The sequence below is a fragment of the Camelus dromedarius genome, chromosome 12 (assembly GCF_036321535.1).
Source record: "Camelus dromedarius isolate mCamDro1 chromosome 12, mCamDro1.pat, whole genome shotgun sequence".
NCBI lineage: Eukaryota > Metazoa > Chordata > Mammalia > Artiodactyla > Camelidae > Camelus > Camelus dromedarius.
This window is the reverse complement of record NC_087447.1, coordinates 45,258,704-45,274,276: the sequence shown is the minus strand read 5'-3', so window position 1 is coordinate 45,274,276 and position 15,573 is coordinate 45,258,704. Positions and strand designations below refer to the sequence as shown.

Genomic DNA, 15,573 nt, shown 5'->3' with positions numbered 1-15,573 from the left:
GGTGATGGTTATACATTTGAGCACAAGCAACCAGATGCCTTCCAGACAACTGAGTAGACTACAAGCACCTAAATGTTTTCAGGTTTCATAGAATCAGCAAACAGCTTATGCAATCAGCAATTACTTTGTGAATTATCATCTTCCTGACCTCAAATAGTCAGGAGTCACTGCTGAGGAATTACCCTCTGCAGGGGAGGAGGAGGACTGCTCAGCAAGCAGTAACTCTACAGGAATGTCAGAAACCAAGAGTTGGTTCCATGGATTTCTATACTAGAATCATGTATACATGGTTTGTGTTCCTATTTATAGTATAAGTGTGTTTTTTTCCTTTTCTTCTGTTATCCAGGGAAAACTTGTAGATCAAATATTTATAAGAAAGTAAAGTAGATACATTGTCCATTAAGTGATTATTTAATTAATTTGTTTTGGACATGAATAACTAGGAGTCAGCTGACATCACGGAAACATTTGCTATTTCACTGAAATTTGCATAAGCCTCCGACATCTTCAAATGGAAAGTAAATCCTCACATGTATAGAAAGTTTATACTTTATACTTACAGAAAGTATAAACTTTCTATACATTTTCGGAGTCATGTATCAATCATCGAAAGCACTGGTGTGTGGCAGAGTCTATTAAAAGTTTAGATGACAAACACATCTCAATAGAATTCCAAAATATAGATCTGATTATTGGACAACCACGATCTCTCATCATTTCCTGTTACTCATGTTGATTAGGAAAATTCTTCCCTAAAGTGGTTTTTGACTTCCAATCCTCTTAGCACAAATATTTAGTCACTGTTCTTTACTCAACCCTGGGTTTAAAAAATATAGTGATTTTGGGGTGAAATGAATATAATTCTATTGACGGTGTATTTTTCTTACAAACTTTGCTTTTTGTTTGCTTATAAGACACATAGCTGATTATTCACTCAGCAATATTTATTGAAACCCACAATGTGGCAAGCATGGTGTTAGGTTTGAGGGCTCAGTGGTTACAGAATTTTGTCATTAGGTTTATGAGACAAACTTACCTGGAGAGAGATAGAAGAGGAATGTCAAGTCTCCTGGGATGTTTACTAACTGCACATTCCTTTTAAATACCTCCTTACAGAGCTGTACCACGTTTGAATGGCTGCAGTGTGATGGGGGGTGTTACTGGTGGGAATGTGGCCAATATTTATGTGAACTGTGCCAAAGTGATGTATCTAAGGCAAATATCTTATATTATTAACTGGGAAACAGAAGTTTCCTGGGTGACAATCTGCATTTACAATGAAAGACAGATTATAGGTAACAATGGTTTAGAGTCAGATTTAATTATTAGTCTCTATATTCAAGTCCAATGTCTCTGAGACAAGTTCTTTTGAAATGTTAAACAGCTTAGAGTGCTAAATGACATTTTCTATATTTGACGTGTTCGTGAAAACAAAATCTATTGTGGATTTTAACTCAAAAAAGCTGAGAATCAGGAATTTAATAAACAACTCTTGACTAAATGTTGAAGAGGCAAGTAAAGTAAATCTGAAACTCAAATGAAGAAATTTCTGCTAAACAAATATATTCAAAACTTTATTTATACTGGCTTATAGACAGTAGATTGGAAATAATTCTCATGCCAATTATTCAGCTAGGTATGGATTATAATTCACAGGAAATACTCCTCAACATTTGGAAAGCCGATAACTACAAGAACATTTTTACGAACAATGTAGAAAAATAGACTTTAATTATTAGCGGAAAAGAGAGTTATAAGACACAACTCAGGTATAAACCGGACAATTGCTCATTATTTTTAAACCCATATTGATATGTTTTCATCGTAGTTCCTTAAAGAAGCCTTTTAACATTTAGTTCACACAACAATAGTATAAAAAGTTTCATTATTTATAATTTACTTAGCTATCAGTCCCTACTTAAATATTCATTTTAACAGTTTTAACAAACACAATTTATCTCAGATAAAAAAAAGCATTTTTTCCCTACAAGTGTGTTAATTAGGGAATTGGTCAGTATTTATTATGCAGCAATAAAACACATACACATATGTTGCATCCAGCGCAGCTCAGGACCATGTCTGAGGACGGCGATGCAAGACTTAAGAAACAAAGAGACAAAGTAAAGAGCAAGGTGGGACCAGGGGACTCACGATCTTGTGGCTCGAGAGTCCCCAAATGCCTGGTCGACATCATATTTATTAGGAGTATACAGCTCAGAAAAAATGCGATCAAAGAGGTGGGGCTTTAGATATCCCATGCGAGAAGCACCAAGTTCTGTTTGCTGTTTAACTGATTAACTTCAGGCCTATCCCTTCCAGGAACAATCACCCTCCTCGGGGTATGCAAAATTTCTAAATGTATCCTGTTGTTGCCTCCGGGACATCTTGAGATAGCAAATATTTCCCCTGGGCTTAACCACATGCTTTCATGCCAGAACAAAGTTCTGTTAATGGATGATCTGGCCTTTCAGGACCGTCCATTGTTTTACCCTAAGGAAACATCTGCTTTCTTTCATGCCCTTATAGTCAATCTCAGGATAGCTCACCTGAAATTTTCTTTAGCATAATATGTGCTATAGGTCATCTGCTGCTTAAAACATTAAAACAAAGCAAGCATGTGCATTTTAAGCAAGCAAGTGTGAGTATAATATTTTAAGCTCATGGAAATTTAGGTGTGGCTTGTTTTCCAGCAGCTTGTTTCCCAACACATATTATATATACCTACATGAATACATACATACATACATATAATGGATTTTTTTTTCTCTATTAAGAAAATAAAAGCTTTAGGGAAAGGTTGCAGCCCTACTGGTAGAGGGCATGCTTAACTTTCAAGAGGTCCTGGGTTCAATCCCTAGTACCTCCATTAAAAAATAAACAAATAAATAAGTAAACTTAACTACCCCCCCCCGCCAAAAATAAAAAAAAATAAAATCACATGATGTTAAAAAAAAAAGAAAACAAGAAAAGGAAAGCTTTAAAATTTCTGCCTCCTCAACAAATTTCTCTGTAATCTCTAGTCACTAAAAATAGGTTGTGTGTCTGTGCACGTATCCCAGTGGTCCTCTTCCAACCAAGAGCTGGAAGGTAAGTCCTTCTGTGGCACAGAAAGAAATGTGTTGAGATCCCTTATTTGTTAAGAACTTAACTCTGCACGTGAGTATTCAACCGCTGAGACTCAGGCAATAAAGCACCTTCCAGTGTCACAAGTTCTTTGTTGTCAAGAATCAGGCCCAACCCACTTCCACATCCCCTCGCTTAACCCAGAGCTAGACCTGGAGTAGTCACTCTACGCACGTGTGTTAAATCAATGAAGAAGGGGTCACTGCACAGAAGGCTGAGAGAAATACATTCCCTGTTACGTGGTACTCACTCTTCCCATCCTCATGCCTTCTGTGATTCCTCAGTTCTTCAGTTGAGATTAGGAAGTGTTTCTTAAAAGGAAACCTAAAAAATTCTGAACACACACTCAACAATGTGGTTTTTAATATTCAGGTCTGGATACTGAAGCATTAGGATATAATTTAAAAAAAAATTTTTTTTTAAAGGAAACTCTCCATTGTAAACATGGGAATCCCAGGGCTGTGGGTTAATCTTAGTTCTTGATTTCTTTTTTCTTTCATTTGTTTGCTCAAAACAGTGTACAGAGTTAGCTATATCCATATATAAAGAAGGATGGTTTTCCAGAATAACTGGAAGGAGGATTCTCTGGACTGAGAAGGGATAACAGAGTAGCTTTCCAGCTTCACTGGCTCTAAGGCCCCCTCTTTTACTATGGGAACAGCTCAAAGTAGCACTTTTTCTTTGAGGTCACTTCTGTGAGTCAGAGCTAAGTCTCTTTCTAGAAGATGTCTGGCTCCCTGTTATGATCCTAGAGTTGATTTGCACAATATTTTCTGTCAGTCCATAGGTTGTCTTTTTGTTTTGTTTATGGTTTCCTTCCCATTAGGGTGGTTACTAGCTCCCTAGAAGAAAGGTGAGCCTTCCCCTCATCATGCGTGAGACACGGCAACAAATGATTGTTTTCCACAAAACTTTTCTCCTGCTTTTAAAGTTCTGAATCCAGGCTGATGCTGCAATGTCAGTATGGCAAGCATATATGTGCCATTTTATAGGTCTCAGAATAATAAAAGTATTGGGTGGTACCTATGATCTCAAGTAACATAACCCCCAGTTATAACATGGTTTATATGTATGCATCAGGTTTTGTCTGTTTTTGAGCTTTACTTAAAAGTATAGATGATACCAGTAGATTAGAACAAATAAAAGAGTCTGGTTGAAGACTCATCCTTATTGCATCTGAGAGAAATCATTGATGGAAACCTATGGTTCAGTTAAGTACAAAGTAGGGCAGCCTGATGTTTTAAGTTATGGATTATAGCCAGGCTACACCATATAGCTAACTCTAGGTCCACGTATAGGAGATTGACACCATCCAACAGACTAGCCTGTAAACCCAAACATTGGCAATAACAACAAACTCTTAGAAACCTGGATTTCTAGAAGTTCTCTTTCTGATCAGTACCTAGTCCCCAGTAATATCTTGTGTAGCCTCTTACGAATCTCCTTAGTCTTGATGGAATAGATAATTGGGTTGAGCATTGGAGGCACAAAGAGATATACCAGGGACATGAACTTGTGCACATACTCAGGGGCATACTTCCCAAATCGATGGACCATGGACACACTAACCATGGGCACATAGAAAATGAGTACAGCACAGATGTGTGACACACATGTGTTGAATGTCTTCAGCCTCTCCTCCTGGGATGCAATGGCCAGCACAGAGTGCAGTATGAGTGCATAGGAGAGGAGGATGAGCACTGAGTCTACACCAAAAGCAGAGATGACAATGAACAGGCCATACGTGCTGTTGATGGTGGTATCTCCACAGGGCAGGCGGATCAGGTCTGGGTGCAAGAAGTAGGAATGGGTCAGCATGTTGTCTTTACAGAAGGGCAGCCTCTTCAGAAGGAAAGGCAACGGGAAGACCATGCAGAAGCTGCGGATGATGATGGATATGCCCGTGTGAGCCACACGGGTGTCAGTGAGCACTGTAGAATAATGCAGGGGGTTACAGATGGCCACATAGCAGTCAAAACTCATGGCCAGCAAGATCCCAGACTCTGTCCAGGAGAAAAAGTGGATGAAGAACATCTGGGTCAGGCAGGCATCAAAGGCAGTCTCTGGTACATGAAAGCACAAAGTAGCCAGTATCGTAGGCAACGTAGAAAAGGACACACCCAGGTCATTGACAGACAGCAGAGACAGGAAGTAGTACATTGGCTGGTGCAAACTCTGCTCCTCCTTTATGATGAAGAGAATGAGGATGTTGCCCAGGATGGAGATAGCATAAAGCAGCAAGAGGAAGGCAGCGAACCAGTGCTCCAGTCCCTCTACCTCTGGGAAGCCTGTTAGTGTGAAGCTGGTAGTGCTCGAGATGTTGGTTCCAAAATTTCCCATGAGGGTCCCTGAGCAGCTTTTGGGGAAATACAACCAGGGTAAAATGAGGTCAGACAGTGGAAGGATTGGTCACTGTCCAGGATGGAAAGGACATATTACTTACATTTCATACCAAAGATCATGAAAGATTAGGAAGGAGGAGGCTGGGGGATCATCAGTTAGATCTCAGGCCTTGTGCAGTCTCATCATATCTGCAGATGGGGCGTAGGTTCCAATCCCTTCCCCACAAAATCCTTTGACTCTTGTTTTGGACATGATATCTTATTTTCCCTGTCTCAGTATTCTTGGCAAAATTACTCAAATTTTTCTCCAATAGCAGAAAATGACTTTCCCTTTCTATCTACCAATTCTAGCCATCACCTTCTTCAAGAAGTGAGGTACGGTATGACCTCCACAAGGCCTTTCCTTCGTTCTCTTCACTTACTAATGCGTTCCCGTGAGTGCAGGTGATGACACTTCTGTCTGTACTCTGGGCTGTGTCCCCTCTCTTGCCTGCACCTGAGCATCACTCCAGCTCTTTATCCTCTCTTTGTTGCTTAAGTTCCTCACTTATTCACCAAGTGTCCAGACTCTCATGCTCCTCCACTCTTGATTGCTCTTGGTTTTTCTCTCTTGAATGTTCTTATTTTTCCCTCTGTTTAGAATAAGGATTCTGAAACTGTGCTGTATGTTCGATTCACTTGAAGATCTTTAAAAAAAAATCTCCTTTTCCTGGACCACACTCATACCATAAATCAGAATCTCTAGCAGTGGGAGTCAAAAATCAGTATTTTTTTAAAAGAAACTTCCTAGGCAATTTCAACAGGCAGCCAAGTTTGAGAGTAAGGGATTTAGATCACTCTTATCAGTTTCGTATGTCCTACCTACACCAATTTTTTCCTTATTGAGGATCAATTTCAGGATATAATCCCAAAGAAGACAAATAACAACAACAAAACCCCTCTTATTGTCCCACATATTCTTCTAGTAATCACTCATTCCTCTGCTCTCTTTCATAACCAGTATTTCAAAATTATTTCCCACTCATAATGTTCTTACCTCTCCTCTGTACATCAGTTATCCCAAATTTATGTCACTAGCTCAGATTTCTCTTCTGGCTATAGAGTCAACCACCTGACTCCTTATTGGGCTGTCAATTAGAATAGCTCATCAGCATCTCAAACACAACATGCAAAGTTGAACTTCTGTTAATCATCATACTAGATCCTCTGCAATATTACTTATCTCATGAAAATCCATCAGCATTTATCCATGCACTTAAGCCAGAAAAACTTTGGAGGAATCTCTCACACTCTTCCACTCTCAGGTCTAATTACCAGCTTTCCAAAATATGCTTAACACCGGTTCTCCTCTCTGTCTCACTTCCAGCTAATCCATCAGTCCCATCTGTCTCACTACTCTGTCCCTCAGCATCTTTCCCCAGGATGTCTGCAGAACCTTTCTTGCTGCTCACCCAGCTCAGTGTCATGCCTCTCTCTAATCCATTCTTCACGAAGCAGCCAAATCATTTCTTAATAATATAAATAAAATGATATTACACTCCTATGGAAAACCTTTCAGTGGTTTCCTTTCACTTTTAAAATAAGAATTCAAGCAAAAATTCGAACAGTTTTACTATGGCCTGCAGCAGCATATGCACCGCCTGGGAACACATAATCTTCCAGTGATACCAATCATCGGTTACTTCTCTGCTCGTGGGTTGTATGTCTCTGTTATGTATCCTCACACATACTTCATGAATCTTATCATACTTTGGAATCATAATTAATTATTTTATATCTGTTTGATCATTTGATTAGTATCTTTCTCCCCCAGTGAATTACAGGATCCCATAATCATCTCTTTTTCTTCTTATTTTATCCTCAATGCTTAGCCAAGTCTCTGGGCGTAGATTAGGATTAGGATTCAGAGATTCCTGCTACTCATTCTTATTGATTAAATGGATAAATAAACTATCCAAGGGAGAATGTATTATGACCCACATTTTGAAGTGTAAAATAAATCCAGATAACGTAAATAATTCTCCTAAAATCTAATTACTGAGTTTTTACCTAAGCTTTAGCACCTGCCAGCTATGAATTTAATTTACTTCTTTATACTTTATTTTTGCAGCTGTTGTATAGCAAAGTACAGAGTAAAACATTTAAAATTCATATTCACGACTCTTGTGCAAGATATGTACTAAATAAATGACAACTGATGAAGAGGAACATTTAGGGGCTGAGGTTCCCTGGTCCTCTGCGTTACCACTCTCAGTTTCCCGAACAAAAGCTCTCCTTTTATCTTGGCTGTGTATCCACTCTGCAGTGAGAATACTAGAGTACGAGTTAATCACACAGAAGCAACCGCACCAAACAACAACTGGGGGATCTCAGGCACCGAGGGCTACAGATGAGGAGTATTGGTCTGAGGGCAGAAGTGGAATGAAGAGAAAATCTCTAAACTTAGATCACAGACAGATAAGTGTACCTTAAATCACTTTAGGATTTTGAAGCTATAAATGTGATTCCTATAGACCTCTGTGAAGGGAGAGCTGAAGCCCCAACTTACCTCCCCAGGGCAGCTCTAGTGATGAGAGGAAAGGTGAAGGGTCTCTTAGGGAGAAACATGGAGGGCTCTGCACACAACCTCCCAGCCAGCCTCTTCCTTTGAGCTATAAAGCTTCATCTTAAGGGCCCCCTGGGCCCAGTAAGTTTCAGGACTTAGAGAGGTGGCTGGGGCAGCAGGGAATGTGAAAACTCTTGAGTGGATGGCTCCTCTGTGTCCTTTCACTTCTCCCCCTTACACGCTTCAGGGATTTGAGTTATAACTGTGTTGTCCATCATTATATAGAAGAGGAACTAAGAGAATCCATTCAATTAGTCAGAAAACAACTAGACTGAATCCCAGACCTGATTGCCAAGTTAGAGATCTTTCTATGAATTATGTCACAACCCAAAGAGATTTCAAGAAACAAAACAACATAACCACTAAGAGCTTAAATAGTTATGGTCAGCAAGTAGGTGACTATCTTGGTCTGCCTGGAACTGTGCTAGTTTAGCACTGAAGGGCCTGCACAGGGGACAAACCCTCTGTAGCTGCAAACTGGGACAGTTTGTCACCCTTTGCCCAGATCTGGGTTCAAAACCACCACCTTCCCTGTCTCGGTGTCCTTAAGAAAATTACTTAGTTCGCTCAAATTCCAAATCCCTCATTTGTAAAATTGGAGCACAAATGCCCATAATGATCCAGTTGACCATGAAACTCAATATTACATGGTAAGTCATCATGAACCAGAACTACAATGACTTGCCAGTTTTCCATTTGTCAGGAAATAATTTGAGAAGATGGGATAGCCAATTGGCTCTGGGAATCCTGAGGGCTGTGTGGGCAGGCTGAGTCCCAAGATACTAATTCAAATGTCTTAAAATTAAGAGAGTCTTTGGACCGTATTTTGTCACACCCAAATTGTGTAATGAAGAAATTAAGACTTTAAGGAGTAAGAGGCTTGCTGACATCCACCATGAAATTGCTAACAAAGTCAAGACTTGTGCATAATTATTCCTGATTCAGGTCCCAAGGTCTATCTCCACTGTCAGGGCCATCTTTTATTACCAGGGATTTGGATGGGAGAGAAGTGACGCTGATTTTTGTTGAGCACCTGCAAAGTGTCTGTGACCATGCTAGGTTTTTTGATAAAGATGAACTTACTTAATCATCAGAGAAAACCTGATGAATACATTTTATAATGCCTCAAGTCAGCACTGGAGTTTTCAGTAGGCAGACCAAACATACAGAATTAAAGCCACAGAGAAACACACAAAAAACCTATGTTTAGTATATTTAGATAACATTTTTTAAAAACATCAAAACATCAACGTCTTCTTCATGAGAAGACTAGAAATGTGTTGGACTTTACAACACTCATTTTAGGGTTTCATTTTTTAATTGTTTTGAAATTTCTATAGAGGAACACCAAAGTCTTATGTAATATTCACAGAATCCTTATCAGCTATATTTACCGTCTTCTTTTTACAAATGAGATATCTGAGATTCAGGGAGTTTAAGACACTTGCCAAGATCATTGCAAAAGTTATTAGAGAAACCAAGATTCCAATCTGGATGAAAAATCATAATTATAAACATATACTTCACACGCATGCATGCACACAAGCACAGCCACCCTTTGGAAGAGGAGATTAAAGCAAAGAAAAAAGAGACTTGAAGGACAGCATCCATCAAGCAGTTATAAGGAGAAGACATGACTGGCCCACTAAGCACCAGGGACTACAGGGTTAATGTTTTAGGGTTTTGGGGAAAGATAGTTGTCCATCAGAATTTAAGACATAAAACTTTTGAATTTTATGGTTATGCCCTTTACCTCTTTCTCTTTGTTCACCTCCAATGTAACTATGGTTGTCTCTTACCAGGTAGGTAGGATGTGCTAGTCAAGTTGAGAAGAAAATTTTTGCCCACGTAATAATTCTATTTCTCATTGTTAATTGATAACATTGTGCACGTATGCCACTGTCTTGGTTCGTGGGAGTTCATCCCTGAGAGAGAACCACACGGAAGGGAGTCTGAGGTAGAAGAACGAAGAGGATAGGCCTCCTCTCTGCTCTCACAGTGATCAGGACAAGAGACTAAACAAGTCATTTCCTGTGTCAGTCTGCTTCAGAAAAGACATTTGGACAGCTATAAATAGGAAACATCAGAAAGAGTAGTTTAGATTGGGTCTTGAAGGATAAATTAGAGATGTTCAGGGGAAGAAGTGTCGGAGTGAACTCTACTTGCAGAAATAATTATGTCCTTTCAGTTTTACCTCCTAAACATCTGTTTAATCGACTTCTTCCCATTCCCAGTGACTCTCTAATCAGAATATCAATATGTCAACCTTAGATCATTACGCTAGCGTCCTTGCTGATCTCCCTACATTATTCAGCCCTTTTCCTATTTACTTTCCAAATTACAGAAATATTTTAAGTAAAATTTCATCGTATTATTTCCATTTCCAATATAATCAAATCCAACTTTCACATGGCCCAGAGGACCCTGAGTAATATGACAACTTCCTTTTTTTCTAACTTTATCTTGAGCCATTTGTTCTTTCTGTTGCAACCACAAAGATTTTTCAGTTCCGTGAATATGCAAAGTTGACCCCTCCCACGTGGCCTTCACAAGTGCTGCTCCCCAAGTCTTGGAAGCTTCTCCTTACTCCCCTTCCCTTCATCTGGCTGGATCCCTATCCGGTATCTGCTAGCTTAGATTGCCCCACGGAGGATTCCCCTAACCTCCTAACCTAAATAAATGCTTCTATTACATTCTCCATTGATCTTTAACAAGCTATAAAATTGAGATGTCTCTTCTCCTTCCTAGGCTCTAAGACCTTTCCTACAAAACGAGGGGCTATATACAATGTTCTTGCAGACCCCTTCCCGTTCTGATTATTTCTACTCCTGCATACCCCTATGAGCAATGAAACACCAAGTCAGAGAGGGGCGGGACACAGTAGACGCCCTTATTCCCAGCGGCCCATGAGCTCCTGAGCTGACGTAAGCTCAAGGGACTCCCTGGATGCAGCCTTATGTTGCTCAGGCCAGAGAGTTGGCAGAGGTAATGGGGGGCTATGGGCAGGGCATGCAGGGCCCCGACTGCTGCCCTTCCTTCCGTGCATAGAGCTCTCTCCGGTAGGTAAGTTGGAGGGTCAGACACTCCAGACTCAGGCTCTAAAGCACTCTGACCCAGCTGAGAAATCCTGAGTGTTATAATGTGACAATCTGAAGAAGGAAAGACTGTCCCTAATTGGGGTCAGTTTTTTGGTTTTTTCTCTGCTTGTTTTCACCTTTAAAACTTACCCGATTCTTCATTTTCTATTTGTTGCTCTTGTTCTCTGAAATCCTGCACTGCCTTTGCTTCAGGCATTACTTCTCAGCATGGAAACCCCTTCAGGCTACACTTTAGATGTAGATACCTTTGTGTGCATTTTTCAGAGTTAATCTGGTAGGAGAGGGGACATTTAAAAAGACAATGGCTGCTTTAGAAGCCATTTGTCAAGATCCTACTCAGTGCTAAAAGACTCCAGTATGTCTGCTTATCGCATACAGAGGCAAACAAAAATGTTTAGGAGGAGCCTGCAGGTGGGGAAAACACAGAGATTCTATGAATATGTAATGGAGAAAAAAAAAAAATGAATCCTGAAAAGAAAGGACAGAAGAGGCCTGATGCAGATGGAGTTGAAAAGGCAGCTGAGAGGCTGGAGGTGGGGGTCTGAAGCAGCCTTTGGAACTCCAAGTGGCATAGTATTTGGTGTTAAGAGTTTTCACAACTGTCCACTTTTGGACCTTCGCAACCTCATCAGCAAAGTTCCTTCGCATCTCCAATTTACAATGAAGAGAACCCCAAACCGGAAGGGATCAGTGACTTACTGAGTGCACCTCCCGTGCTCAGCCTGCGCAGCAGGGGCTGAAACAATTAATAAAAGTCAGAGCTGAGTCAGGAGGGAAGATGGGATTCGTGATTCTATGGGAATTATTAGAGCTGCATGATAGAAAGCTATAATGCAGAACAGGCAGAGAAAGGGGCGCAAAAGAAGATGTAAACCTGTAGCTGTAGGAGTGGTGGGGCATGGAGAGAAGTTACCTCCTCTAGCAATCACCAGTCAAATTTGTATGGAGGATGGCATCACCGATCCTGGGCCCTGAAAGATGGATTGAACATATTGCCCACACATTCTGGGCAAGTCTGAGATCTGGGAGCTGTAATTCATGCTTGGATAATAGCAAATACACCCATCTGGATATCTGGAGGTACAAGTCCGGAAATTTTTAGAATGAGACCAGAAATATCCATTTAGTACTGGCCACAGTGGGCTTTTAATTCTAGGCCAGTGGGTTTCGATTTGACCCTCTGGTAATAAGGGAGCATTCAAGGTTTCTAATCAGAACAGCACCATTTTCAGATTTGCCCTTTAAAAATATTAGTCCTACTCCAGATTACAGAATGAAATAGAGACGTGAGATTTATTAGGAGGGCAATATTATGGTACAAGAATGTGATTTCTTGGATCTGAAGCATGAAACTGCAGTGGAAGGAAGTGGACAAAGGCTGGCAGAGGCACTTAGGGGTCAGCATTTTCATTGATTATTACCCCTTTTAATGTAGTAGTAAAGGAAAGAGTCAAAATGACGTTTGGATTTTGAGTCTCAATCTTAGGCATAATGATAGTATTGTTCAGAGAGATGGAGAACACTGAGAGGCAATTCCATGGTATAGAGAAATGATATTTTGGGGGGGCTGGGTTTTTTTTCAGTGAAGTATAGTTGATTTACAATGTTGTGTTAATTTCTGATTACAACTTAGTGATTCAGTTATACACACACACACACACACACACACACACACACATACATATATATTCCTTTTGAGAACTGCTTATTAATCCAGTGGCTTTAGGGAGCTAGGTGCTATTCAGATCTGAAAGAAATTAATTAAGAGAAGACTTTCCGTAAAGTTGTTCACAAAGAAAAGTAATGCCATAAGATAAATGGATAGAAGAACGAAAAGATGAGCGGAAATACAGCAGTCAAGCGCATCTTGATGAATCTCTAGAAGGCTTTCACTAGGGATGGGTATCTTTCTGTGCATCTATCTTCAGTCTGGATGAGTAGATCGAAGAGCTGAAAGATTGTACAGGAATAAGAAAGCTGGGGGTGTCATCATAAGGCAGTAAATATTCAGTAGAAAGAGAGTGGGAAGGGGGAAAGTTTATGGCTTGATGAAAAAGTGGAATGCTCAGGAAGGCAGAGTAGTCAAGGCAGCAGTCATCAGAATTTTGTCTTAGGTCTTGAAGAAAGAAATGCCCACAGATTGATAAGATCATAGCTTTGAATGTGAGATAGAGCACAGAGGAAACAGGCAAGGGTGTCAAGGAAGGCAGTGAGCCCTGTTTAACCAGCTGGATAAACTGAAAAATCTCAGACTGTGAAGGAAAAACCGGGCTGGTCTGACAAGATAACTCATAAGTCTAGGAATGCGAAGGAGAGGCTGGGCTGGGCTAACAAGTCTAAGTATTGGAATACTGATCTGAGTTCTGCTAGACTAACTTGTAAATCTAGGTTAATTAGTGTTGGTTTGCTGTTTATGTGTTTTTGCTAGCCAGCTGGATTTTCAAAGAGACATATCTGGCTTTGGAATGTTGCTGCCTCCCCGCCTCCACTTTTGTGATGATAATGCTGCTAAAGCTGTTCCATGCCTATTGGCCGAATACCCCAAGCTTGTACTTTACCCTATAAAACCTCATGTGCATGTCTTGAAGGTGCTCAGAGCTTCGGAGCAGAAGGCCCTCTGAGCCCGCTGGCATAATACATCTGAGTACTCCAACCCTCCGAGTGGTGCTTGTTTCTTGACTGGCCTGTCGTTTCCGTAACAAGACAAGTCTAGAAATCATGGTGACAAAAAGAGACAAAAATGAGTGATTTGGTGAACAGAATTGATTAACGGTGTAAAGTGAGGGGCTGGATGGTAGGTGAGAGTCTTCAAATATCAGGTCTAGGTCATGAATAAACTGGATGTTTGTCTTTACAGGATAGTGGTCCTGCAGTCTGCACATTTGTCCCAGCATGGGAGCTAACCGTCACAACAGCTCAGAGTTGCCAACTTTCACCCTGACAGGACTCCCAGGGCTGGAGACCTCCCAACACTGGGTGTTCCTGCTCCTTGCTGCCCTCTACACTGTCTCCATTGTGGGCAATGCTCTCATCCTCTTCATTATCAAGGAGGAGCAGAGCTTGCATCAGCCTATGTACTACTTCCTGTCCCTGCTGTCAGTTAATGATCTAGGCATGTCTTTTTCCACATTGCCCACTGTGCTAGCCGCATTTTGCTTCCATTTAAGGAAGATCACTTTTGATTCCTGCATGGCGCAAATGTTCTTTATCCACCTCTTCTCCTTTATGGAGTCTGGGATCCTGCTGGTTATGAGCTTTGACCGCTATGTGGCCATCTGCAACCCACTGCGCTATGCCACAGTGCTCACTGATGCCCGTGTTGTACACATGGGCTTGTCTGTCATCATCCGCAGTTTCTGCATGGTTTTCCCACTGCCTTTCCTTCTGAAGAGGTTGCCCTTCTGCAGGACCAATGTACTATCCCATGCCTACTGCCTGCATCCAGATCTGATCCGCCTTCCCTGTGGTGACATCACCATCAATAATATTTTTGGTCTCTTCATTGTCATCTCTACCTTTGGCATGGACTCTGTACTCATTCTCCTCTCCTACATGTTCATACTGCGTTCTGTACTTGCTATTGCATCCTGGGAGGGACGGGTAAAGCCACTCAACACGTGTGTGTTACACATGTGTGCTGTGCTCATCTTCTATGTGCCCATGGTTGGTGTGTCCATGGCTGCTCGCTATGGGAAGCATGCCCCAGCCCACGTGCACACACTCATGTCCCTTATTTATCCCTTTGTGCCTCCGATGCTCAACCCTGTTATCTATTCCATCAAAACCAAAGAGATCCATCAAAAGCTTAGCAGAATGCTAGTCGGATCCAAGTTTTAATCAGGAGGCATACTGAAAGGCCAAAATTCAGAGGATATTTACTGTTACTTCACAAATTTGAGGTGTTAAGACCTGTTTTGACAAGACTTTTAAAATTTCCTTTTGGGCACAAACCTATTAGGATTTCTGTCACCAGATATTTGATGACAGTCTGGCACTAGTTAAGGCCCAAACCAGAGTTTTGGCAAGGTACACCAGGTCATAATTTACCAAAAAAAAAAAAGAGAGAGACAAAACTTCCTCTTCTTAAAGCCAAAGAAGTACATCCTCAAAATTTGTCCCTTCCCTCATTCTGTTATAATATGTTTCTATCATCTCTTTTTAAGGTGAATCATCACAGAGGAAGTTACTTATTACCATGGGAAGGCTGTCATAATGGCTAAATGATTCTTTTCCCCAAGATTATGCCAAAGGTAGTTCTCTTTTAATTCTTTGTGGAATCTTCATACTGTTTCCCATAGAAAATGCATGATTTTCCTTTTCCACTAACAGTGTGCAAGGCTCTGAATTTCTCAATATCCTCCCCAGCCTTTGTGTAATTTTGGAAATAGCCATTTTGACAGATGTG

General features: G+C 40.8%; 2 protein-coding genes across 2 annotated transcripts; one reads left to right on the top strand and one right to left on the bottom strand.

Annotated features, from left to right (window-relative positions):
- Positions 1-4,518: 4,518 nt before the first annotated feature.
- On the bottom strand, positions 4,519-5,463 carry LOC105097943 (olfactory receptor 51I2). Its single transcript, XM_010990578.1, has one exon. It carries the CDS (start codon positions 5,461-5,463, stop codon positions 4,519-4,521), a length of 945 nt encoding a protein of 314 aa, XP_010988880.1.
- Positions 5,464-14,060: 8,597 nt separating this feature from the next.
- On the top strand, positions 14,061-15,005 carry LOC105097942 (olfactory receptor 51I2). The gene has a single exon (XM_010990577.3). It carries the CDS (start codon positions 14,061-14,063, stop codon positions 15,003-15,005), a length of 945 nt encoding a protein of 314 aa, XP_010988879.3.
- The last annotated feature ends 568 nt before the right edge of the window (positions 15,006-15,573 follow it).

What these genes read in the sequence shown, in the direction of transcription:
- LOC105097943 (XM_010990578.1), bottom strand. Translation starts at nt 5,463, where the DNA reads ATGGGAAATTTTGGAACCAACATCTCGAGCACTACCAGCTTCACACTA.
- LOC105097942 (XM_010990577.3), top strand. Translation starts at nt 14,061, where the DNA reads ATGGGAGCTAACCGTCACAACAGCTCAGAGTTGCCAACTTTCACCCTG.